The sequence below is a fragment of the Somniosus microcephalus genome, chromosome 15, assembly GCF_052327205.1.
Source record: "Somniosus microcephalus isolate GS21.2 chromosome 15, FLI_Smic_1.0, whole genome shotgun sequence".
NCBI classification, from domain to species: Eukaryota; Metazoa; Chordata; class Chondrichthyes; order Squaliformes; family Somniosidae; genus Somniosus; species Somniosus microcephalus.
In genome coordinates this window covers 75,300,841-75,324,644 of record NC_141001.1, presented here as the reverse complement: position 1 = coordinate 75,324,644, position 23,804 = coordinate 75,300,841, and the positions used below count along the sequence as shown (strand labels likewise).

Below are 23,804 nucleotides of genomic sequence, written 5' to 3'. Positions count from 1 at the left end.
TAATACGTTACCATCTGTAACTTTTGCAAGTTCCGATGAAAGGTCAACAACCCAAAACATTAATATTGTTTCTCTCTCCACAGATACTGCCTGATTTGCTGAGTATTTCTGGTATTTTGTTTTTATTTTTCACAACCAAAACTTGACCAAAGCTTGACCACACCAAAGCCAATATTTAAATAGGAGTAGCTAGTCTGCTGATGCAGAAGCAATCATTTACTAGTCTCAAAAGGTAAACTAACTTAAAATGAATGCACATCTCTGTAAACATGCACACCAACATCATCTTACACACTATATATTTCACTTATAATTAAAAGGCGACACTTCATGAAAATTAACAAGAAAACAAGTATATTTGAGCACTAGTTTATGTAGGACCACAGCAGTGGTCAGTGAAAGCACATATTTTTATTTATATAGCACCTTTATCACATTCTTAGGATGTTCCAAAGCACTACAAAAATAATTTATTGATTATGAAGTGTAGTCACTGTTAGTTACATGGGCAAATACAGCAGACATTTTACACACAGTAAGGCCTCACAAAGAGCAAATGAGGCAAATGACTAGTTAATTTTTTAGTGGTGATGGCTGAGCCAGTACATTAAGAGAACTCCCTGCTCTTCTTCAAATAGTGCCATGGAATCCTTTACATCCACATCCAAAAAACAGCACCTCCTCACTTTAGTGCAGTAATTCAGCCTAGATTATGTACTCAAATCCTGAAATAGGGTTCAATTCCACAACCACTGACTCAGAGGCAAAAGTACTGTACTGCCAAGTGAGCTAAACTGAGTGGCATGTTTGATGATTAGCATATGGCTTCAAGGAACTAGAGAAGAAATTGACTTTACCTTAGTATCTCTTCCTCACCACAAGTTGCTGAATGATTTACACATTAACAATGACGTGCACATTAAACGCGCCGTTATTTTGGCAGCAAAATCAGTTTTCTTCAGTTTCATTGCCTTAATCAAAGCCTAATTTCATACCATGTATGATATATTCTACATTCTATTTTGCACAATCTCTTCTAAAACTGTATTTGTACAACATATAACTTCAGAACATGGTCTCATCTCCCTCCTTGGCACTATGCAATACTGAAGTCTGAATATTGATTTGAGCAAGTTCAGGCCTTAGTGGTCTGACTCCATTTTCCTACTTGTTTCCTCCATCCACTGATTACTTCATTCTCTATTTTGGAGTTGTTGAACTCTTGCTTTTCTAACCTCTATACACTGCCCAAGTTGATCTTTGCATATCATCCAATACGTTTTCAACCTCTTTAAAAAAAGGTTGTAGTTAGCACACCTAACTCTTGGCTTTTCCTGTTGTGCTACCAACACCCACCCCATTGTTCAATTGTTCCAAGGCCTATAAAGCAGCGCATTTACTTTTCAGTTCCCAGTTCCGACAAATGGTCTACACCTGAATCATTCATTTATCTTTTCCAAGATGACCGATCTCCTACTTCTAGCATAGTTCAGATTCGCAGTTTTTTTCCTTTTATCTTAATTAATAAAATAGATTGTTCAGATACAATATGCTGAACCTGCAAAATTAGGCCTACAAAGTTTTCACATAGATGTCAATTACTTGTCAGGTTATGGTATTGTACCAATTTCACACATCCTACCAAAGCATTACATAACCCAATATACTGGCCACCAAATCCAATATTAAAACCCTAAAAGAATATGACTAACAAGTTTATACCCTGTGACTTATTGTAGGGATACCTAACTTTTTAGAGCTGGGAGCCAGATATATGTGTCAAAACCAGTGAGTGGGCCTCATATGTTTACGTAGCGATTTAAATCCCCATAGACACAAAAATAACCTCCCCCATACACACAAAATGGAAGACTACCCATACAAACAAAAAGGCAAGAACCCACCACACATACAATACGAGCCTTCCCTCCCCCACCCAACCCCCTCCTCTCTGAAGCCTGAAAATTTGGAAGCTCCAGCTCTTTTAAAATTCCCAGGCCTGGAAGACTAGTAAAGGCTGATTCCGCATTGGTCACAATCCATCAATCAGGGAGCAGCTTTTTCCAGTCCTCAAGCCACAGGAACTTTAAAGAACACAAAGAAAGGAACCAGCAGGAGCTTCATGGGCCAAATCAAAAGATCCCGCCGGCTGCATCTCTGCCTCACTATTGTTTAAATGTCCAAGTTAAAACTGTTCTTTCTTGACACACAGAGACATTAAGAGTTGCAATACAATTAAAACTGCAACAAAAAATTACTTTATACATGTAATTTATTTACATAAGTGTCACACAAGCCATTAGGTATTACAGAAAACAGCTATTTAGGTCCACGTTAAAAGTGACATTAGTCAAGATTTTCCCAAATATTCAGCTGTCCCTGTTCATTTTGTCTCAGGTTTTTTCTCTCCTGCCTCAATTTTTGGCAGTTCAGTTGGCTCACGGTGTGCTGGGAAAACTTCCCATGGGCTGTTGAGGTCAAATTTGCGGAATTCCTGGGCAAGTTCAACAGGCTCAGCAACAACACGTTTTACCTCATCGTCATAACGTACCTAGAAGCAAGAGCAATAGTTAGACAGACATGTCAGTGGTTATAATACTTGATGGGATAGGACATTTAAACCAAGATTTTATTTGCAATTATTTCAGACTAGTGTGCCAATTGCTCATGTGCTTTTATTACAAGAGATTTTCACTTCAATACTTACGAAGATGACTTGGGGAGGGGGAAAGAAGAAACTCAATAGATATACATCATTAAAGAAACCAGATTATTTTATACCTCCACATAGCCAGTGAGTGGGAAATCTTTGCGAAAAGGATGGCCTTCAAATCCATAGTCTGTGAGGATTCGTCTTAGGTCTGGATGGTCAGCAAAGAATACACCATACATATCCCAAATCTGGAACAAATAGGAGTACAGTGTAATTTCCTAGGCTTCATTAAGAACTTGAAATTTAAATGAGTTGTAAGATTTAAACAAAAAGCATCAAAATGTTTGTCCATTCATCCAGCAGGTGCTTGTATTTTGGGAAAGATATTACGATCTTTTGTGTTAAATTTTAAACACAAATACAGTATTAAAAGAGCACTTTAATGAAAAAACTAGTATAACCATCATATAAGTGCCAAGACCAAAATAAATTATATAACCTGTTCCTGGGACTAGGGACAGGGTCACTGGCAAGGCTTGGAAGCTAAGCAGAGCCAGGCCTGGTTAGTACCTGGAGGGGTGACCATCAGGGAAGACCAGGTGCAGAAGGTCACGGAAGGAGCCCCGGGAGGGGCGGCTGGTGAGCAGGCCCGGGCGTTGGGCTGAAGATTGTCGGACAGGGGGAATGGTGGAAATGGAATGGCGGCACGCACAGACGCAGCGGCTTTGCTTCTCCCAGGACGGTGCTATTTACGTTTAATGTTAATGTTATTTGTACTGGACTCATGGGAGCTTGCAAGATCACATTTCGTTGTGCATTGTACAATGACAATAAAGTTGAATTATTAATAAATTATATCTCAGTTTCACGTAATGTCCTATATTTCATGCAATTTGAGTGGCCATAAGCACAGTACAATAGTTACAAATCACATGGCAATTTTTGGAATTAAGCCCCTTATAATACAGCACACAATAATCAGTGTTTGACTACTCCATGAAAGCCCCATGATCTTTCTCTATTGAAATCAAGGGCATATGAGTGGAGAAAAGGACATTTGGCTCATCAAGTCTGCTCCTTCCACATACAACATACATTCACTCAATCTTGGACTCTACCCCAGCTATCCCCAAACCTCAAGCTAAACCCCAAAACATTTATCTATCTCCACAATTCAACTCTGGCCTGCTGGCTTCCACAAACAACTCTTTCCCCCACCCCCACAACCCCACCAGCATAAGCATAACAATCATCCTAGTCTCTATGTATAAGACCTTCAATAGAAGCAGAAGTTGCTGGAAATACATAGTGGCCCAGTGTGCCTCTGAAAAGGAAAGTTAATATTTTGGGTAGAACCCTTTGTCAAAACAGATGAAGAGTCCCAAATGCAACACAGCCTACCTTTGCCTTTCAGATGTTGACTGACTCAGTAGTTATTTGCAGTTTTTCCTTCTATCTTTAATCCTGATCACAATCAGATACTTGATGCCTTTTTTCAAATTGAGTTAAATTTACATAGCATAAACTGCTTTTGCAAAGAGTTTGCTGCACATATCCATAAGGTCACTGTGCCTTCTCTCTCCCTGACCACCCTACTCTATCTGCACCCTCTGGCCTCCAAATGTTTATACTCCCTTGCCCTTGGTTCAATTATCTTCCACTCTATAACCTCGCTTCACTTTGAAGAATGCAATTGATCTTGGGTTCCCTGGAGATCAACTAGTAATAAAAAGAACTGGCCATAACATTTCCTCCAATTGCTTCAGCTCACCTCTCTCTCATACCAGTTTGCAGCCTGGAATACAGGTACTAAGGAATCCAGTGGCGTCAACTCATCAGTGTAAGTCTTCACGCGGATACGAGAGTTAAACTGCAGTGAAAGCAGGTTATATACAATCTGTTGGAAAGGTAACAGAAAAGAATTTAAAATTAAATCTTGACTACAATATCAGTACATTATGAACTTAGGCACCACACAATGGTGAGGCTCTTCCACAACTTGTCCATGTTTCCAAAACTATGCTGCAGGTAAACGCATATATTGTACAACATATTTATTGTAACACATGGAATTAGGCAAGTGATTTGGCAGTTTGTAAGTTACTGTTTACAGGGAGATTTATTTTTTTTTTGATTGATTTAACTCTATACTTTGTTTTCCAGCACAAACAGTAAGAGATTCTGTGTGGAAAAATTATGCCATAAAAAGGTACATTGATTCTCTTCTCTCACACCACCAGTGTTAGCAAATGGGAGTCTAAGACTTAGAAGCTTGGTGTTTACACCATCATTATCATCTTTTAGGAAACAATACATTATTGCTGCACCAAAATAGCTCTACAAACCAAGAAATAACCCTTCTATGTAAAATCTAACATTTAATATTTGCAAAGTGATTTGAAATTGCTACTACAAATGTGCACATTTTGAAAGCTGCTATAAGTGTAATATTTTATAGCACAATTGTACAATCGCACTATTTCCCTCTCCCCTGACCCCTTCCCCCATTACCTCAAATCTAAATGTTCGAGAAGGGACATCTACTGTAGTCTCGTCAGCAAGTGATTTGAACTGGGCATTGGTGTGATCCCGCAGGAATGTCAGCACTGGTATTATGCCTTCTGGATGGATAAAAATCTCCAACTCATTGAAACATGTCACCTGTTTAATAAAGACAAGGCAAAGGTATTTACTCATCCAACACCCATGATGTATTGACTTACAGGGTTGATCTGAATAATAATAGCATTACAGGATTTACAACTGGGCAAGCAAAACAATTTAATGGCTGAAATGTATTTCCATTTCATTTTATCACTGTTACTTTCACCATCAGTTATGCTGGCACCACAAGGAGGCCAAAAAAGCCAAATTGAAGGAATTGGAAAGAACAAAGGTTTTTACAGCTTTGCACAACTGGTGTTTGTGAAAAATTCCTTGGATGAGACATCTTGCTCGTTATTTTAGATGATGTTTGCCTCCTACTTAATAACCATTTTAGTAATGGCGCAGTACTAGATTCTAATACAGGTATCAGAAAACTATTTATTAGACCAAATGACACAAGGTTAGAGATTTCCTCGGAAAAGCCTCATTTCACATTCACCAATCCAATACTTGACCACACAATACACAGACACATGACAGATTTATAAAACTCAGTAGCCCAATTTATGTCAAAATACCAGTCAAATTGCTGATACTCTTACCTGCACCTGTTGGATATATTTGGGAAGAATTTCAGCAACATATTCACCAAACACAGACAGCTGGTTGTGTTGTAGTTCATTCTTTGGTCGGACAGTAGCTGCAAGGTAAGGTGAATCATTGCTAAGTAAACTTCATTTATCCAAGCTCTATCATATTCCCCCCCACCCCATTAAGAAAGCTCATACTTCTTGGTGCATTTTACAGTGAGGTGAATGTCAATGTAACAGATTGGAAATTTTTACAGATGATCGAAGCATCAATAAATGGTGTGGCTACTGGAGCAGGTCAGAGGCTGGGTATTCTGTGGTGAGTGGCTCTCCTCCTGGCTCCCCAAAGCCATTCCATCACCTACAAGGCACAAATCAGGAGTGTGATGGAATATTCTCCAAGCCTGGATGGGTGCAGCTGCAACACCACTCAAGGAGTTCGACACCATCTGAGACAAAGCAGTCCGCTTGATCGGCACCCCATCCACTGGCTTAAACATCCACTCCCTCCATCACTGGTGTACCATGGCTGCAGTGTGTACTATCTATAGGATGCATAGAAGCAACTTGCCGAGGCTCAACCAGTAGCACCTCCCAAACCCATGACCTCCACCACCTAGAAGGACTGGGGCAGCAGGTATATGGGAACACCATCACTTTCTAAGTTCCCCTCAGAGGCACATACCATCCTGATTTGGACATATCGCTGTTCCTTTATTGTCGCAGGGTGAAAATCCTGGAACTTTCTACCTAGCAGCATAGTGGGAGTGCCTTCACCACAAGGACAACAGCAGTTCAAGAAGAAGCCCCAACACCACCTTCTCAAAGGCAACTAAAGATTAGCAATAAATGCCAGCCTCGTCAGCGACACCCTCATCCTGAAGAATGATGTAATACAAATCTCCCAAGTCAGGTATTTCACAGGTTAGAGAAGGTAAATCTCCATCAATTCTGCACCAACAACATGTTTTAACTATAATGTCAAAAAGTATCCCTTATTGCACTCCACATCAGCAATACTCGTGGCTTCTCTAAAGACTGATACATTTCCCATTTAGTGCTCCTCTGATACATTGCTAATGTGTGTGTGTCTCTCTCGCTCTCAAATACAGAACCATGGCCAGTACCTTCCCTATAAAAGTGCTAATTTATGTAGAAGGCTTCCAGTGTCATACATGGGGTAGCATATTATTAAATCAAACATATAATTAAAAAACTGGTTGGCATTTACTTACGTCGGGCCTCAGAAACGGATCCCTCAAACCTGGTCTGCGACACTAAAACACTACGGCCAGGAGCTATAATGAAAACACAAGAGCAAGACTTTACACTTCAAATGTGAGGTAATGCATTTGGGGAGGACTAACAAGGCATGGGAATACACAATAAAAGGTAGGATACTGAGAAGTGTAGAGGAACAGAGGGACCTTGGAGTGCATGTCCACAGATCCCTGAAGGTAGCAGGACAGGTAAATAAGGTGGTTAAGAAGGCATATGGGATACATTCCTTTATTAGCCGAGGCATAGACTAGAAGAGCAGGGAGGTTATGCTTGAACTGTATAAAACACTAGTTAGGCCACAGCTAGAGTACTGTGTATAGGTCTGTCACCAAGTTACAGGAAAGATGTGATTTCCCTAGAGAGGGCAGAGAGGAGATTTACGAGGATGGTGCCAGGACAGGAGAATTTTAACTGCAGTATGAGGAAAGATTGGACAGGCTGAGGTTGTTTTCTTTGGAACAGAGAAGGCTGAGGAGAGATCTAATTGAGGTGTATAAAATCATGAGGGGCCGAGATAGAGTGGATAGGAAGGATCTATTTCCCTTAGCAGCGAGGTCAATAACCAGGGGCCATAGATTTAAAGTAAATGGTAGAAGGATTAGAGGGGGTTGAGGAGAACTTTTTTCACCCAGAGGGTGGTGGGGGTCTGGAACTCACTGCCTGAATGGGTGGTAGAGGCAGGAACCCTCATCGCATTTAAAAAGTACTTGGATATGCACTTGAAGTGCTGCAACCTACAGGGCCATGGACCAAGAGCTGGAAAGTGGGTTAGGGTGGATAGCTGTTTTTCAGCTGGCACAGATACGAATGGCCTCCTTTTGTGCTGTAAATTTCTATGATTCTATGTGTAAATAAAACAAAAAAAAATTCAAGATAGTGAGCCCATGTTTTACATAACCCGAAATACTGTAGGTTAAGTTTCAAGGAATTATGGGAAGATTGTGACATGAATCAAAAACTGGCTTGATAAAGTAAAACTAAAATAATTCTAAAAGGGTTAAAAAGCTATAATTAGTGGAATCTGAATTACAAACTGAAAATGTAAATAAATAGCAAGATCCGTCAACAAAGAGACAGGTTAACATTTTGAGCCTGTACCTTTTGTCAGAAGTGAAAAATGAAAAAGCTCCTTAATAAGATCGTCAGCCTTGGCTCACCGGAGACAAACGGTCATCGGTTCAAGCCCCACTCCAGGAATGGTGTGCACAATCTAGGCTGACACTGCAGTGCAGTATTGAGGGAGTGCTGCAGTGTCAGAGGTGCCGTCTTTCAGAAAAGACGTTAAACCACATTACCGTTTTCCTGCACAGCTGGGTGTAACCAATTCCATGGCATTACGCCAAGAGGAGGAGAGTTGTCCCAGCATCCTGGCCAACATTTATCCCACTAGAGATGATACGGATTGTTAGCAAAAATGAAAGTTCATGGCAACCTATTGACATGGATAGGGAATTGGTTGGGAGGTAGGTAGGAGACAGAGAGTACGGATAATGTACTCCAATTGACAGAATGCGATTAGTGGTGTCACCAGGGATCTGTACTGGGGCCTCAGTTTTTCACTATATTTATCAATGACTTAGATGAAGAAATAGAGAGCCAAATATCAAGTTTGATGACAAAGTTTGGTGGCACAGTAAGTAGTGTAGATGGGAGCAGAAAATTGCAAAGGGACATTGATAGTTTAAGTGAGTTGGCAAAACTGTGGCAGATGGAGTTCAGTGTGGGGAAGTGCGAGGTCATCAACTTTGGAGCTAAGAAAGATAGATCAGAGTATTTTCTAAATGGTGAGAAGCAAAGAACTGTGAAGGAGCAGAGAGATTTAGAGGTCCATGCAGAGAAATTGCTAAAAACTGGTGAACAGGTTCAAAAAATTAATTTAAAAGGCTGATGGAATGTTAACCTTAATCTCAAGGGAGTTGGCACTCAGAGGGATGGAAGTGATGTTATAGTTATATTAAGCTCTGGTTAGAAGGGCGATCTAATTGAGGTACTTAAGGTGATTAAAGGATTTTGATAGTTTCTCTCTATCTACTCTATTTCCTCTGGTGAGGGAAGTCTACAAGGGGGAATAACTTTAAAATTAGAGCTGAGCTGTTCCAGGGTGAGGTCAGGAAGTACTTCACACAAAAGGGGAGTGGAAATCTCAAACTCACCCAAAAAGCTGTTGAGGCTGAGGTCAATTGAAAATTTCAAAACTGGAGATTGATAGATTTTTGTTCGGTAAGGGTATTAAGGGATATGGAACCAAGGCGGGTAAATGGAGTTAGGATACAGGTTAGCAATGAACCAACTGAATGGCAGAACAGGTGCTACTCATCTTCCTAATTTCCACACAGCAAGGTCTCACATACAACAAGGAGATGGGTATGGCCATAAGGTCCAGTGATAGCACACAGCAGCCTCAACAACAAATCAGATGCAGTCAAACAAAACACCGAGGCTGCACTCTACCAGGCACAGCCAGACAAGGCTAAAGCCACATGAATTGTCACATCTGTATAACAGCTATTTTGTAGTTCAACTGCAGTACAGTAATACATTAAATAAAATAAGAACTTGGATTTATATAGCAAACTCATGACATCCCAAAGTACTTCACAGCCAATTAAATACTTGAAGTATAATCACTGTTGTAATGTAGGCAAATACAGCAGCCAATTTGTGCACAGCATAGTCTCACAAACAGCAATGAGAATAATAAGCAGATACTCTGTTTTAGTGATGTTGGTTGAATGATAAATAATTCAGCTATTTACAAATTTCCTGAACATCATTGTTGCTCATACATTGCAAAAAATTCCCATATTGTAATGTTGACTAAAACACTAACAAACAGCTGAACAATGAGAATCATGGGAACATTAGGAACAGGAGCAAGCCATTGAGCCCCTCGGGCCTGCTCCGCCATTCACTTAGATCATGGCTGATCTGCACCTGAACTCCGTTTTTCTACCTTTGCTCCATATCAATTGATACCCTTCCCTAACAAAAATCTATCAGTCTTAAAAACTCCAATTGTCCTAGCATTCACAGCCTTTTGGGGGAAAAGGGTGTTCATAAATCAATAACGGACAGAAACTCTATCACTCTTTACAGCAGCCCTCACCAGTAATTTATTCATTTTTAAAATTAGCTTAATTTACCATAACTTATTTTCCCACAACAATCTGCCTCCCTTTTCTCCTGAAGGCACTGATTCCTTGCTGGGATACAATCTGCGAGTTCTCTCCAGTATCTTTGTCAAGTGGCCATTATACCCGAGACCTTGGCACTGCCAGCTGGCTATTTGACCACGGAGGCATCAAAGCCAAGTCACATCCTATCCTCATCAAAAGACTCTGATCACTTTCTCCCCATCTCCCGCAGCCCTGCGAGAACTCTGCATTCCTCAGCCGCTGCCCTCTCTGGTGCAGCCTAGGCATCCTTTGCCCCGCCGTCCCTTCAGCTGTCTAGGCTCTAAACTCTGGAATTCACTGCCCTAGCAAAACTAGAGGTCATCAACAATACAAGACAGCCACCAAGAAATCCAATAGGGAATTCAGAAGAAACTTCTTCACCCAGAGAGTGGTGAGAATGTGGAACTCGCTGCCACAGGGAGTGGTTGAAGCGAATGGTATAGATGCATCTAAGGGGCGGCTAGACAAGCATGAGGGAAAAGGGAATAGAGGGTTACGCTGGTAGATTTAGATGAGGAAAGACGGGAGGAGGCTCAAGTGGAGCATAAACACCGGCATGGACTGGTTCTGTGTTTATCCCATGTAATCCTCAGCGGGGGGACTGGTGGATGGAGTCGGCGCTGTCACCGTGAGAAGGTCAAACAGCGGCGCGCTGACACTCTCCCCGCCAGCGCCGACACGCTACAGGCCCAGTGCCCCCGGCCCGCCGCTTCCCACACACACACTCTCCCCACCCCGGCCCGGCCGCAGCACCTCACCCCGAGTCCGCAAACTTCTCTCAAACCCGGCCCGAGCCAAACTCAGGAGCCTGGCCGCCATGGCAACGGAACCGGAAACAGCCGGTGCGTCCGCTCGCTCACTCTTTCCGGCAGCCCCAGCCGCTTGCGTGCCCCGGCCTAACTCTTCCCCCGCCCTTTCTCTTGCCTCCATCGGACGCGGAATTTTCCACCACGGTTCCAGGTAGATTATTAAGATAAAAACTGACATTTTTGAGGGACGGAGAAGTGTTAAATTCGCCTTCGTTAATTGAGGTTTAAATTCAAGCACCGAGTGTGAGGGCGGGGCTTCCTGCGTTTGTTCTGCTGAGAGTATTTTGGGCCCGGGGTTGGGGGTTTTTTCCCCCTGTAATCGCTGCCAGTCCGTCTTATTGTTGAGCTTTCTCCCCGATCCCTCGGCCTGCCGTCGCCGCTGTTGGGCCCCGGGCCGACCCCAGCCCTGGCTAAGACACTTGTCGGGATCAAATGCAGCCCTTTTGCGAGCTCCAGCAGGGCCTGCTCCAGGGGACAACCCTCGCCGCCCGTGCGCGGCCTTCTTTTCGAATATTTCACCTTTTCTTCTTTATTCATTCACTCACACTGATTTATTATTACAACCAGGCCGTTCGCTTGAAATGAACTGAAGTTAAAATCTAGTGTTCAAAAAAAGAGCCTTCCAATGCTGAAAATCTGAAGTAATTTGCAGGATTTGCTGAAATTGTTCGGACGCTAACGGAATATATATATTTTAATTCTGATGCTACTGATTGCACTCGTACACACAATTCAAAACTAATATGTATTTTAAATACACCAACTTTAGCCACAAAAATAATAATTAATTCATGTTTTAACGTTATATATAATATGAAAGATATACTGAGCCATGTTGCAGTCAGGTTTTGTGGGGTTGAAAGTCTGTCCAATTTGACAAATTAGAAGTCAACATAAAATAATTGTTCATTTCTGGGGAGCATTATTCTTTTGTTATACCATGATGATATCACACCAAGATTGCACAGTGAAGAGGCTGACCTTTTACTATCATCACTCCCATATTGAAATGCAAAGTTGATTGTGTTCTTATCTTCATGTGGTCATGATGGAGTCAATATTTCCTTCATTTTGTATTACTATTTTACCACCATTCTGCATAACATATTACATATTATCTGCCATTCGATTCTATGTCCTTTTACTCAGTCTCTGTAAATCTCATTGAATTTCACCCTATTACTCAAATTATCCTTAACTCTTAAAATCTCAACTTATCTGGTAATCAAATTACGATTTGAATCCATCTGATTTACGGTATATTAATTTTATTTGAGACTCCTGTTAAATAAAGTTAATGGTTTTGTAGCACCACAGTACATGCTTTCCTCTTGACATTTACAACATGTGTACCATCACTACATGTGTTCCTTGTGTTTAATTCCACTCTGCTAGCTCAAATTCTTGTGCACAGACTTGATCTGGGATGAAGGCATTTACATTCAAGCAAGGCCCCATGTTCTATTGGGGACTTGGCCTGGAGGGTGTTGCACGGAGCAGCCCTGTGCAATATGGTTTTACATAGGTTCACGGACTCCCAGGCCGCCTGCCTTTTCTGCGGCCTGGAGGAGTCCGTGTTTCATGTTAATACGGAGTGTGAGAGGTTGCAGCCCATCTTTCACTATTTGAAGGGGCTGCTCCTCGATTTTTGGCTGCACTTCAGTCCCACGCTCCTGATCTTTGGTCACCTAGTGCGGAGGGGAGCGGGCAGATCGGAGGACCTCCTCGTAGGACTGCTCCAAAAAATCCATCAATTGGTCCAGGCAGCGGGCGGTCGAGAGGGTCATTTGGCCCGATTGTCTGCCTCTCTTCTGCGGCCATGTTCGCGCCCGGGTGGTCCTGGAGATGGAGCACGCGGTGTCCGCCGGCACACTTGAGTCCTTCCGCGACCGGTGGGCGCCGCGGGGACTGGAGTGCATTATCAATTCGGACAACCAAATTTTAATTTAATTTGTTAAGTTTTATTTAAAGTTTTATTAAGTTATAGATAATTTGTTTATCCACCCCTATCAAAAAGAGTACATTCAAGCAAGGCATTGCAGCCTTGTATAATTGGTGTGATGTACAATGTTCATGATTTTGTTGGAGTTTTGGGATCACTAACTTTATATTCCTACTGATATAGTAACATAGTGATGTTTCTCGATTATATAATAACAAAAATACAAAGAAAATTGTAAGTGACATATCCTTTTACAATGAAATTGTTCTCAAAGGTTCTGATTTTACCAGTTGCGATATGGAGCCAAGTGGTGATGCTGGAGGTGCAACCATTGCAGGTCCAACAGAGGAGAGTTACTTCATGAGCTACACCTTCACAGACAGATTACACTCTGTACGAGTTGCTCAGAGCATTATGGATCTGTGCCTTGAAGACAGGCTATTTGCAGACGTTACCATCTCCGTGGAAGGTAAAGAATTCCAGCTCCACCGGCTCGTGCTTTCTGCTCAGAGCTGCTTCTTTCGTTCCATGTTCACCTCTAATTTAAAGGAAGCTCATAATGATGTTATAGAACTCAAAGATGTGAATGCAAGCGTCTTCCAGCTCCTTGTGGACTATATCTACCGGGGGACTGTTAAATTGAGAGTGGAGGATCTGCAGGAGACATACGAGGTGGCAGATATGTACCAGTTGACCTCCCTTTTTGAAGAGTGCTCTCGGTTTCTGGCTCGGACAGTTGACATCAGGAACTGTTTACAGGTCATGTGGTTAGCGGATCAGCATAGTGACCAGAAACTGTACACAGCAGCAAAACAATGTGCAAAAACACACCTGTCGCAGCTTCACAAGACAGAAGATTTTGTGAAACTACCTGTAAGATTGTTCACAGACATCATTAAAGGTATGTGTTTATCTTTCCTGATTTTTCTTGATGGAGGGGAGGAAAACATTTTTAATTTTATCCAATAAGGGAACTTCTGGAAAGATTTTACTTGCAAGTGAACTGTACAAAGACCCTTGTGGTATCTAAGTTCTTAGCTAAGACACTTCACTGTTGGAAGGAACACTGCTTGATGTAGCAGATAATCGTGTAGACTTTCTAAAAGAATGAATGATCTCTGATACATTAAAAAATATTTATTCCTCTTTCTCCTGTAGCGGTTAAACCTTATATCCACCCCTTCCTGGCAATATTGGTCATGGAGAAAGTGCAGAATCCAAAAGTGTCCTATTTCAAATTTAAGGGCAGCTGCAAAAATGCAAAGGCGTACTCCCTTTGTTGTCTGTTGCAAAATTCCCATTCAAGTGGGAATTCTAGTGCTAGAGTTGTACATATAACCCATGTCTCTATAAGAGGATCAACTACACAAAAAGGAATATTATAACTTAATTGAATCCATTAACTATAAAACAATAATGATGCCTTTTTGGGAAACATAAACATAGACATAGAAGATAGGAGCAGGAGTAGGCCATTCGGCCCCTCGAGCCGGTTCCGCCATTTAATGAGATCATGGCTGATCATCCAAATTCAGTATCCTGTCCCTGCTTTCTCCCCATATCCCTTGATCCCTTTAGCCTTAAGAAATATATCTAACTCCTTCTTGAATATATTTAATAAGTTGGCCTCAACTGCCTTGTGTGGTAGAGAATTCCACAGGTTCACCACTCTCTGGGTGAAGAAATTCCTCCTCATCTCAGTCCTAAATGGCTTACCCCTTATCCTTAGACTGTGACCCCTGGTTCTGGACTCCCCCGCCATCGGGAACATCCTTCCTGCATCTAGTCTGTCTAGTCCTGTTAGAATTTTATACGTTTCAATGAGATCCCCTCTCATTCTTCTAAACTCTAGCAAATATAAGCCTAATCGACCCAATCTCTCTTCATACGTCATTCCTGCCATCCCAGGTATCAGTCTGGTGAATCTTCGCTGCACTCCCTCCATGGCAATAACATCCTTCCTCAGATAAGGCGACCAAAACTGCACACAATACTCAAGGTGTGGTCTCACCGAGGCCCTGTACAACTGCAGCAAGACATCCTTGCTCCTGTACTCGAGTCCTCTCGCTATGAAGGCCAACATACCATTTGCCTTCTTAACCGCCTGCTGCACCTGCATGCTTACCTTCAGCGATTGGTGCACAAGGATACCCAGGTCTCGTTGCACTTCCCCGTTTCCCAATCTATTGCCGTTCAGATAATAATCTGTCTTCCTGTTTTTGCCACCAAAGTGGATAACCTCGCATGTATCCACATTATAATGCATCTGCCCAATCACCCAACCTGTCCAAATCATACTGGAGTTTCTCTGCACACAGGCCCACCCAGCTTTGTGTCGTCTGCAAACTTGGAGATATTACATCTAGTTCCCCCGTCTAGATCATTAATATATATTGTGAATAGCTGGGGTCCTAGCACCGATCCCTGCAGTACCCCCATTAGTCACTGCCTGCCACTCGGAAAAAGACCCGTTTATTCCAACTCTTTGCTTCCTGTCTGCCAACCAGTTCTCTATCCAAGTCAGTACCGTACCCCCAATCCCATGTGCTTTAACTTTGCACGCCAATCTCTTATGTGGGACCTTATCGAAAGCCTTCTGAATGTCCAAATACACCACATCCACTGGTTCTCCCTTATCTATTCTACCAGTTACATCCTCAAAAAATTCCAATAGATTAGTCAAGCATGATTTACCTTTTGTAAATCCATGTTGACTTTGTCCGATTCTGTCACTGTTTTCCAAGTGCTCTGCTATAACATCTTTTATAATGGACTCTCGCATTTTCCCCACTACCAATGTCAGGCTTACCGGTCTATAATTCCCCGTTTTCTCTCTACCACCTTTTTTAAATGGTGAGGTTACATTAGCTACCCTCCAAACCATGGGAACTATTCCAGAGTCTTTAGAATTTTGGAAGATGACCAGCAATGCATCTACTATTTCTAGGGCCACTTCCTTAAGTACCCTAGGATGTAGATTATCAGGCCCTGGAGATTTATCGGCCTTCAATGCCGTCAATTTTCCTAACACCATTTCCCTACAAATACTGATTTTATTCAATTCCTCCCTCTCATTAGACCCTATGTTCCCTGACATCTCTGGAACTTTATTTGTGTCCTCCTTTGTGAAGACAGAACCAAAGTATGTATTTAATTGGTTTGCCATTTCTTTGTTCCCCATTATAAATTCCCCTGATTCTCACTGCAAGGGACCTACGCTTGACTTCACCAATCTTTTTCTCTTCACTTATCTATAGAAGCTTTTACAGTCAGTTTTTATGTTCCCTGAAAGCCTACTCTCATACTCTATTTCCCCCCTCTTAATTAATCCTTTTGTTCTCCTTTGCTGAGTCCTAAACTGCTCCCAATCCTCAGGTTTGCTGCTTTTTCTGGCCAATTTATGTCCTCTCCTTGGATCTTATGCTATCCCTAATTTCCCTTGTTAGCCACGGTTGATTCACCTTTTTTGTTTTATTTTTATGCCAAACAGGGATGAACAAATTCTGTAGGTCATCCATGCGATCTTAAAATGTTTGCCATTGCCTATCCACCGTCAACCCTTTAAGTAACATTCCCCAATCCATCCTAGCCAACTCGCGCCTCATACCATCGTAGTTTCCTTTATTTAAATTCAGGACCCTAGTCTCTGAGTCAACTGCTTCACTCTCCATCTTAATGAAGAATTCTATCATATTATGATCGCTCCTCCCCAAGGGGCCTCGCACAACAACATTGCTAATTAATCCTTTCTCATTACATAATACCCAGTCTAAGATGGCCTGATCTCTAGTTGGTTCCTCGACATATTGGTCCAGGAAACCATCCCATATACACTCTAGGAATTCCTCCTCCACAGTATTGTTACTAATTTGGTTAGCCCAATCTATATGTAGATTAAAGTCACCCATGATAACTGCTGCGCCCTTATTGCACGCATCTCTAATTTCCTGTTTAAAGAAGAGACACATATAGAAGAAAGTGCAATAACATCAAAAGAAAGTAAGACACACTTTATATATTCCAATAAATTGTTCATAGAATCATACAGCACAGAAGGAGTTCATTCAGCTGATCGTGCCTGTGCTGGTTCTTTGAACGAGCTATCCAATTGGTCCCACTCCCCTGCTCTTTCCCCATAGCCGTGGAAATATTTCCTTTTCAAATATATATCCAATTCCCTTTTGAAAGTCACTATTGAATCTGCTTCCACTAACTTTTCAGGCAGTGCATTCCAGATCATAACCACTTGCTGCAGAAACAAATTCTCCTCATGTCACCTCTGGTTCTTTTGCCAATTATCTTAAATCTGTGTCCTCTGGTTACCGACCACTCCTGCCAGTGGAAACAGTTTCTCTTTATTTACTATATCAAAACCCTTGATAATTCTGAACACCTCTATTAAATCTTCCCTTAACCTTTTCTGTTCTAAGGAGAACATTATCAGCTTTTCTAGTCTCCACATAACTGCAGTCCCTCATCCCTGGTTATCATTCTGGTAAGTCTACTCTGCACCCTCTCCAAGGCCTTAAACTCATTCTGTTAAACGTTGAATGCATCAGTATGCTCTCCTGATGTACCATCATAGCATCTATATACTGTCTAAATAATTTAACATTATCATATGTAGAAAACTGAATGTTTTGTTGGGAAGTCTTTCTACGAAGGAATTGCCCTCATTTATATAAAATATGCTGACAATCCACATCTCAAAGACTACCAAAGAGAGCATTTTTGATAAAATAATAAATATGGGAAAATGTCTGTTTTTCTCTGCAATTAATGGTCTGCTAACATGAGCACTTAACTTTGAAAAGTGGAATATCTTGAGAATATAATTTTAGTAGTGGGTCATTTATTATGGGAAAAAATTTGCTTTTTTTTTTGTTAAAGAGAATTTAACTCCGTCTATGCACTGCTACACTTCAGTATAGTAAAGCCAGATGGTTTATCACCGTAATATGATATGAGGATAAACTAGGGTGAAACCCAGTAAACCAAACTGATTAAGTAGGATTTTGCTTCAGTTAAACTGGGGAAAATCATATAGTGAGTTGAAAAGAAACACTCTCTCCCTAATTTTTGTAACCCATAAATACCTGTTATGAGAATTTTAAGGTTGACTATAAGCCAGAGCTCAACTTTTTTCTCTAGCAATGGTAATTATAGCTATTGTTACTAAATTGAGAGCAATTATCTTCCAAGAATCCAGACACCGTCTCCCCCATACCCCCTGTCAGAGAAATGGACCCACCGTGGATTCCATGAAAGAATGTCATGAATCTTACTTCAATGTGAATAGTCTTTAGTATAACTGGTATTTTGAACTGGTGATTATTTTATTTCCACTACCTTAAATTAATTTCTCACCAAGAAAATACACCAAATTGGTAAGAGAGTAATCAACATTCGTGTAATGAAGTAACCATCCATTCAAAATGTCAGTTAAAGGGAGTACAGGTCATTCACATTGAGATAAGATCCATAACTTTCTTCCATGGACCTATTTCCCTGACGGGGTGTATAAGAGAGACAGTGGGGATGATTTTCTTCCCCAGTGTAATCAGGCAAGCGGTGGGCAGGACAACTGATGTCGGCGGTAGACCCGATCAATTTTCGTAGTCAGCCCTAGTTAGCATTGAATAGCCAAGCTGCCTGCGCTAATCACACTGCTTCAAGGTAGCTTCCCCAGGAAATCTAGCGAGGCAGACACTGATCGTGGGCCTGCAGCAGCACCTTAAAGGGGAGAGCTGGAAAGATCAGGGGGATCAATGCACAATGTTCAAAACTCTCAAAATCATCAAAGAAAAATGAGAACCTGCTTCCAGCTTTCCCTTAAATTATCCCTTTAAGTAGTGCTGGAAGTGGTCGCCTCCTGGCCTGTGCTGCCCATGATTTGTGGGTGGGTTGAGGAAGCAGTGGTGGAATGCTGATTGACATGAAAATCACATTGAGGTCTTAACTGCATCATCTGACTCCTATTTCAATATTTGGTCCACCCAAAAATTGGAATGGGCATACCTCCAGTGTAAGTTGATGGGACTTTTTATAGGCATATATGGGGCGGTAGCGAGCCAAAAACCAGCACCAGTCTGGATTCTTGCCATACGATGCTAGGAAACTAAAACAAGAACCTTTTCTTTCATGATACTGTAGATGGTGTTCCCAGCTCGCAGAAGCCTGCCAAAGCCATAGAAACTTGGATAGACCATAATAAGGAAGAGAGAGCACAATACTCTGAGAACCTGACCTCCAGTTTAAAGGTACTGTATCTCAAAACGAGCCAGTGTCAATGGTCCACCAGTACATTCTCTGAAACTAAAGTTTCCCACTAGTGTGAAACAGAAGAAGAATTCATATAGAATATTGCTATTTGCAAAGTTTAGCTTGTACCCTTAATGGAAATGCAATAATCCAAACTGTTACACTTTGCACAATGAGAAGCATTGATCAGATGACTTAAATTATAGGGATGAATATTGGGTCAGTAGATTTGCAGAGTTCTGAATAATAGAACATTCATACATGTATAAATCGCATTTTGGGCTTCAGAACATCACTGCAGGAGTTTCTTAGGGAAGCCCAATCATCTGCAACTGCTTCATTGGTGACCTTCCCTCCATCATAAGGTCAGGAGTGGGGCTTTCACTAATGATTCCACAGTGTTCAGCCCCATTTACAACTCTTCGATAATGGAACTGCCCATGCCAGTCTACAGTAGGACCTGGATAGTATTCAGGCTTGGGCAGACAAGTGGCATATAAGTGCCAGGTAATGACTATCTTGAACAACAGAAAGCCCAGCCATCTTCCCTTGACCTTCAATGTCACCACCATCGCCAAATCTCCTCTATCTTGGGCGGGGGGACTCACCATTCACCAGAAGCCTAACTGGTCCAGCCAACACAACGGCCACAAGAGCAGGTCAGAGATTGGATACTCAATGATGAGTGGCTCACCTTCTGACCCCCCAAAGCCACTCCACTATCTAAGACTCAAGTTAGGAGTATGATGGGATACTCACCACTTTCTTAGATGGGTGTAGCTGCAACAATGCTCCAAGCTGAACACCATCCAAAATAGAGCAGTTTACTGATCGGTGACTTCTCCCTCTCTCATCACCAGCACACTATAGCTGCAGTTTATACAATCTATAGGATGCATTACAGTAACTCACTAAGGTTACTTTGACAACATCTCCCTCCCCAGTCACCTCTACCATTGAGGACAAGAGCAGCAATGTTGTAGGAACACCATTACCTCCAAATTTCCCTCCAAGTCTTACACCAACATGATTTGGACAAATTTTGTTGTTCCTTCATCATTGCTGGGTCAATATCCTGGAATTCCCTATTAACACCATTTTGGGAGCACCATCACCACAAGGACAAGGCTCACTACCTCAGGGTAACTAGGGATGGGCAATAAATTCAACCTTGCCAATGTCACCCAACATCCTGAGAAAACATTGAACTTTGATTTTTTTTTCCCGCTGCATATATCCTCTTTTTATCAAGTTCAGTTGTTGAAAGATTATTAAAAATCATCACCTAAGTAAATCATAGAAACAAATAGAGCACTGAAGCATGATTTACCATATTCACAGTAAGATCTAGGCAGGAAGAGGTGCAAAGCATCTACTGCAATACAGCTACAATGAGTGAGGTGTATGGCTTGGGTAAGTGAAAATAGCAGCATAGCTGCCAGTTCCAGAAACTTAAATGCTGGTACCCTAAAAGTTAAGGTTTGATCGTGATCAAATGTAGCTTGAACCTTGACACCAATTATTTAGTGAGAGGCTACTGTATTGCATTACCACAATTACTACTAACTGCATCAGTCTGATTGTTCCAAATTTAACACATCAAAATCCTTGTATTATTTTCCTAATCGGAACCAAAAAAAATGAATCCTCCAACAATTTGAAAATACAAATAATTTTGCCCACTATTCATCCCTTTTGGGGTTAAATGTTAATGTTTAAAATGTATTTTATGAACTAACCAAGACTGCTATTGTGGGGAATTCACTCTGGTTTTTGGAGGACACTTCATTCGACTTTATTGTGCATGGGGATGGCACAGTTGTTTTGCTGCATCAGTTACTGATATGGTGGGTTTGCTAGTCTTACTTGGACACAAAAAGTGACCAAAAGTAGGAAACATTTTTGGTTTACACTCGCCTCAATAAAAAGTGCTTCTAGTGATGAATAGAAAAATGATTCAACAAGTCGTACTACGCACGTAAGTCATCCTGTCTAAAGAAAGGTTATTGGAGTCAGCCCAATAATAACACAGCTATGCAGCCAATTGTATTGATTTTTAGGATTGGCATTTAAAAACCTGCCATTGTTGTTTATCAGTATTGTAATTATTTATTTCTCAAACAGGAAATTGGTGAGCTTGTTCATATTTATCTGATTGGAAAGGAAGACACTCGGACGCACTCACTGGCAGTTTCTTTGCACTGTGATGATGATGCCATCAGTGTCAGTGGGCAAAATAGATTGCGCCAGCAGATCACGGCCGCATGCAAGCATGGCAATGACCTGTATGTTGTGGGTGGCCCCATTCCACGACGAATGTGGATGTGTAACATGGAGACAATGGACTGGGAACAGTGCGCATCACTGCCAAGAGACCGCCTTCAACACACGCTGGTATCCGTCCCAAGTGAGGATGCCATTTATTCACTAGGTGGGAAAACACTACAGGATACGCTCTCCAGCGCTATCATTTATTATGTGGTCTGCGATAATGTGTGGGTTGAAACCAATCCGCTGGACACTGCAGTATCTTGTGCTGCCGGTGTTAACCTTAACGGAACTATCTATCTTCTGGGTGGGGAGGAGAATGACCTGGACTTCTTTACCAAACCATCTCGTCTCATCCAGTGTTTTGACACACGCTCCAGAACGTGCCAATTAAAGTCATACCTCCTCCCCTTTGCAGGCCGTATGCACGCCGCTATTCACAAAGACCTGATTTTTATTGTAGCCGAGGGGGACTCCTTGGTATGTTACAATCCACTGCTTGACAGCTTCACCAGACTGCGCTTCCCAGAGGTTTGGAGCCGTGTCCCCTCCCTCTGGAAGATTGCTAGTTGCAATGGGTGTATCTATGTTTTCAGAGACAAGTGTAAAAAGGGTGATGCTAATACATTAAAACTGAACCCAGCCACATCTGTGGTCTCAGTGATCAGTGGAATTGAGATACTGCTGACTAATTGGCAGTTTGTTTTGGCATGATTCAAACTGAACACTGAAATTAAGCTTACAGTAAAATGATTGCAGGACAGTTTTGCATTGTGAAAGTTTGTAGTGGTTCAATGTCACAATTTAATTCACTGTCAAACCATAATTGTATCATCTATTTTTCCAAAAGCCGACAGTGATCAAATGTTTACTGCATATAACAGACCAATATAAGATTTAACTGCAGTTTTTAGGTATTTAGCTCATTGGCCACGGCAGAATTATTTTTTTTAAACTACTGCAGTTGATACAAAACTTCAGTACTTGTGTTTTGATTTGATACAGCGTTAATTGACCTAAACATAATTTAATAAATACTGCTTCACAAACTATTTCAGCCCATCTTTATTTGAGACTGAGACAGAACTAGGAAGGACAAGTAAAGAGGAGCTACGTAATTCTACATAAGGGTGACAATGTTCTGTCCAAAATATTTTTCAATAAAATATGCGGCAACATTACTTTTATCGTAACATGATGTCAATTCCTTTTATGAAAAAAAAGACTAACCACAAAGAAAAAATGTATTTCTTCTGCAGTATGTGCTTTCGCAAATGTATTATTGTTTTAAACAGAATCAGGGAAGGTTTCCTCTGTGCTCCTATGTATGTATAATAAACTCATTCTTTGTAAATGGGTTTCTGATTTTATTACATAGTATACATAGAAAATTGTCCACAATATGACTTCATTGAAATATGTTGCAGAAAGTGGCCTTGTGGAACAGTGCAATGGTGTATTAGTACACTGGCATTGAGTAATTGTTGGTTTGCATCCGTAAGACCCACACGGCAAGTTTCCAATTTCTACCAGGGACTCCTCAAAAAGGAAAACAAAATCTCAGGCCTGTGTCCCTCTTGTTCACCTAGTGGTATGAACAGAGGCCTAAAAGCAGGTTACCTATCCACCCCCTGTCTAGTAATAGTGCATGGCACAAAGCAAGCTGAAGACGACAACAAGTAGCTAACAAATTTGCAGAAGGAGATGAGCTGCTAATGTAACTAGCAAAGCTGATAATTATAAGAGATGAAAATTCTCATAGCTCAAGATTTAAATCCTCCCCTCAAGTCCACTCGATCTAACATATTGTAGGATTTCTGTGACTAATGCTTTTACATAGCATTTGGTAGCAATAGAATACTTCATGACTATTATATGTTACTCTCTCAAAATTGGGGCATTTAAACACCATCCTTTTAGGTTTAAAAAAAAATACAAGTTAGATTTTTAAATAACCGCCTGCAATTTGGGTGGTCTGTACAACGGGCGGCTGATCCACATCAGTTTTATACCCGGGTGGCAGGTTGAAAATCTACCTCCTCGTGTTTTGACCCATCTAGTAGTAAAGTAAGCAATACACTGTAGGTTATATTTCAACCTTTAAACCTTCAGCACCTACTTTGTTCTCTGCACAAAAAGGTTATTTGGATGGAAGTTTTTTTTACAAATGTAACAAGAGATATAGAATAGCAAATTCAATGCTGTTTCAACACTTTC

At 41.3% G+C, this 23,804-nt stretch overlaps 2 protein-coding genes across 5 annotated transcripts; one reads left to right on the top strand and one right to left on the bottom strand.

The window, feature by feature from the left end:
- Positions 1–331: 331 nt before the first annotated feature.
- On the bottom strand, positions 332–11,164 carry ndufs3 (NADH:ubiquinone oxidoreductase core subunit S3). The gene is made up of 7 exons (XM_086008070.1): positions 11,066–11,164; positions 7,086–7,148; positions 5,863–5,960; positions 5,165–5,314; positions 4,425–4,550; positions 2,782–2,901; positions 332–2,551 (listed from the first exon to the last, which is right to left on the bottom strand). The coding sequence occupies exons 1-7, from the start codon at positions 11,124–11,126 to the stop codon at positions 2,384–2,386; spliced, it is 786 nt and encodes a 261-aa protein (XP_085864196.1). The 5' UTR covers positions 11,127–11,164; the 3' UTR covers positions 332–2,383.
- Positions 10,519–22,944, top strand: kbtbd4 (kelch repeat and BTB (POZ) domain containing 4). 4 transcript variants are annotated; one of them, XM_086008068.1, is made up of 4 exons: positions 10,519–10,698; positions 13,333–13,959; positions 19,212–19,318; positions 21,444–22,944. In XM_086008068.1, exons 2-4 carry the CDS (start codon positions 13,356–13,358, stop codon positions 22,299–22,301), a joined length of 1,569 nt encoding a protein of 522 aa, XP_085864194.1. In that variant the 5' UTR covers positions 10,519–10,698; positions 13,333–13,355; the 3' UTR covers positions 22,302–22,944. The 4 variants fall into 4 exon arrangements, with proteins under 4 accessions (XP_085864194.1, XP_085864192.1, XP_085864193.1 ...); XM_086008066.1 differs by lacking the exon at positions 10,519–10,698 and adding an exon at positions 11,125–11,267 and having other exon boundaries at positions 13,349–13,959; XM_086008067.1 differs by lacking the exon at positions 10,519–10,698 and adding an exon at positions 11,186–11,267.
- The last annotated feature ends 860 nt before the right edge of the window (positions 22,945–23,804 follow it).

What these genes read in the sequence shown, in the direction of transcription:
- kbtbd4 (XM_086008066.1), top strand. Translation starts at nt 11,125, where the DNA reads ATGGCAACGGAACCGGAAACAGCCGGTGCGTCCGCTCGCTCACTCTTT. An exon ending in ATTTTCCACCACGGTTCCAG is followed by an intron (nt 11,268 to 13,348) that starts GTAGATTATTAA and finishes TGATTTTACCAG; the next exon opens with TTGCGATATGGAGCCAAGTG. An exon ending in ACCTGACCTCCAGTTTAAAG is followed by an intron (nt 19,319 to 21,443) that starts GTACTGTATCTC and finishes TTTCTCAAACAG; the next exon opens with GAAATTGGTGAGCTTGTTCA.
- ndufs3 (XM_086008070.1), bottom strand. Translation starts at nt 11,126, where the DNA reads ATGGCGGCCAGGCTCCTGAGTTTGGCTCGGGCCGGGTTTGAGAGAAGT. An exon ending in ATCCGTTTCTGAGGCCCGAC is followed by an intron (nt 5,961 to 7,085) that starts GTAAGTAAATGC and finishes CTTACCTTGCAG; the next exon opens with CTACTGTCCGACCAAAGAAT. An exon ending in CAAACTGGTATGAGAGAGAG is followed by an intron (nt 2,902 to 4,424) that starts GTGAGCTGAAGC and finishes TATTTGTTCCAG; the next exon opens with ATTTGGGATATGTATGGTGT.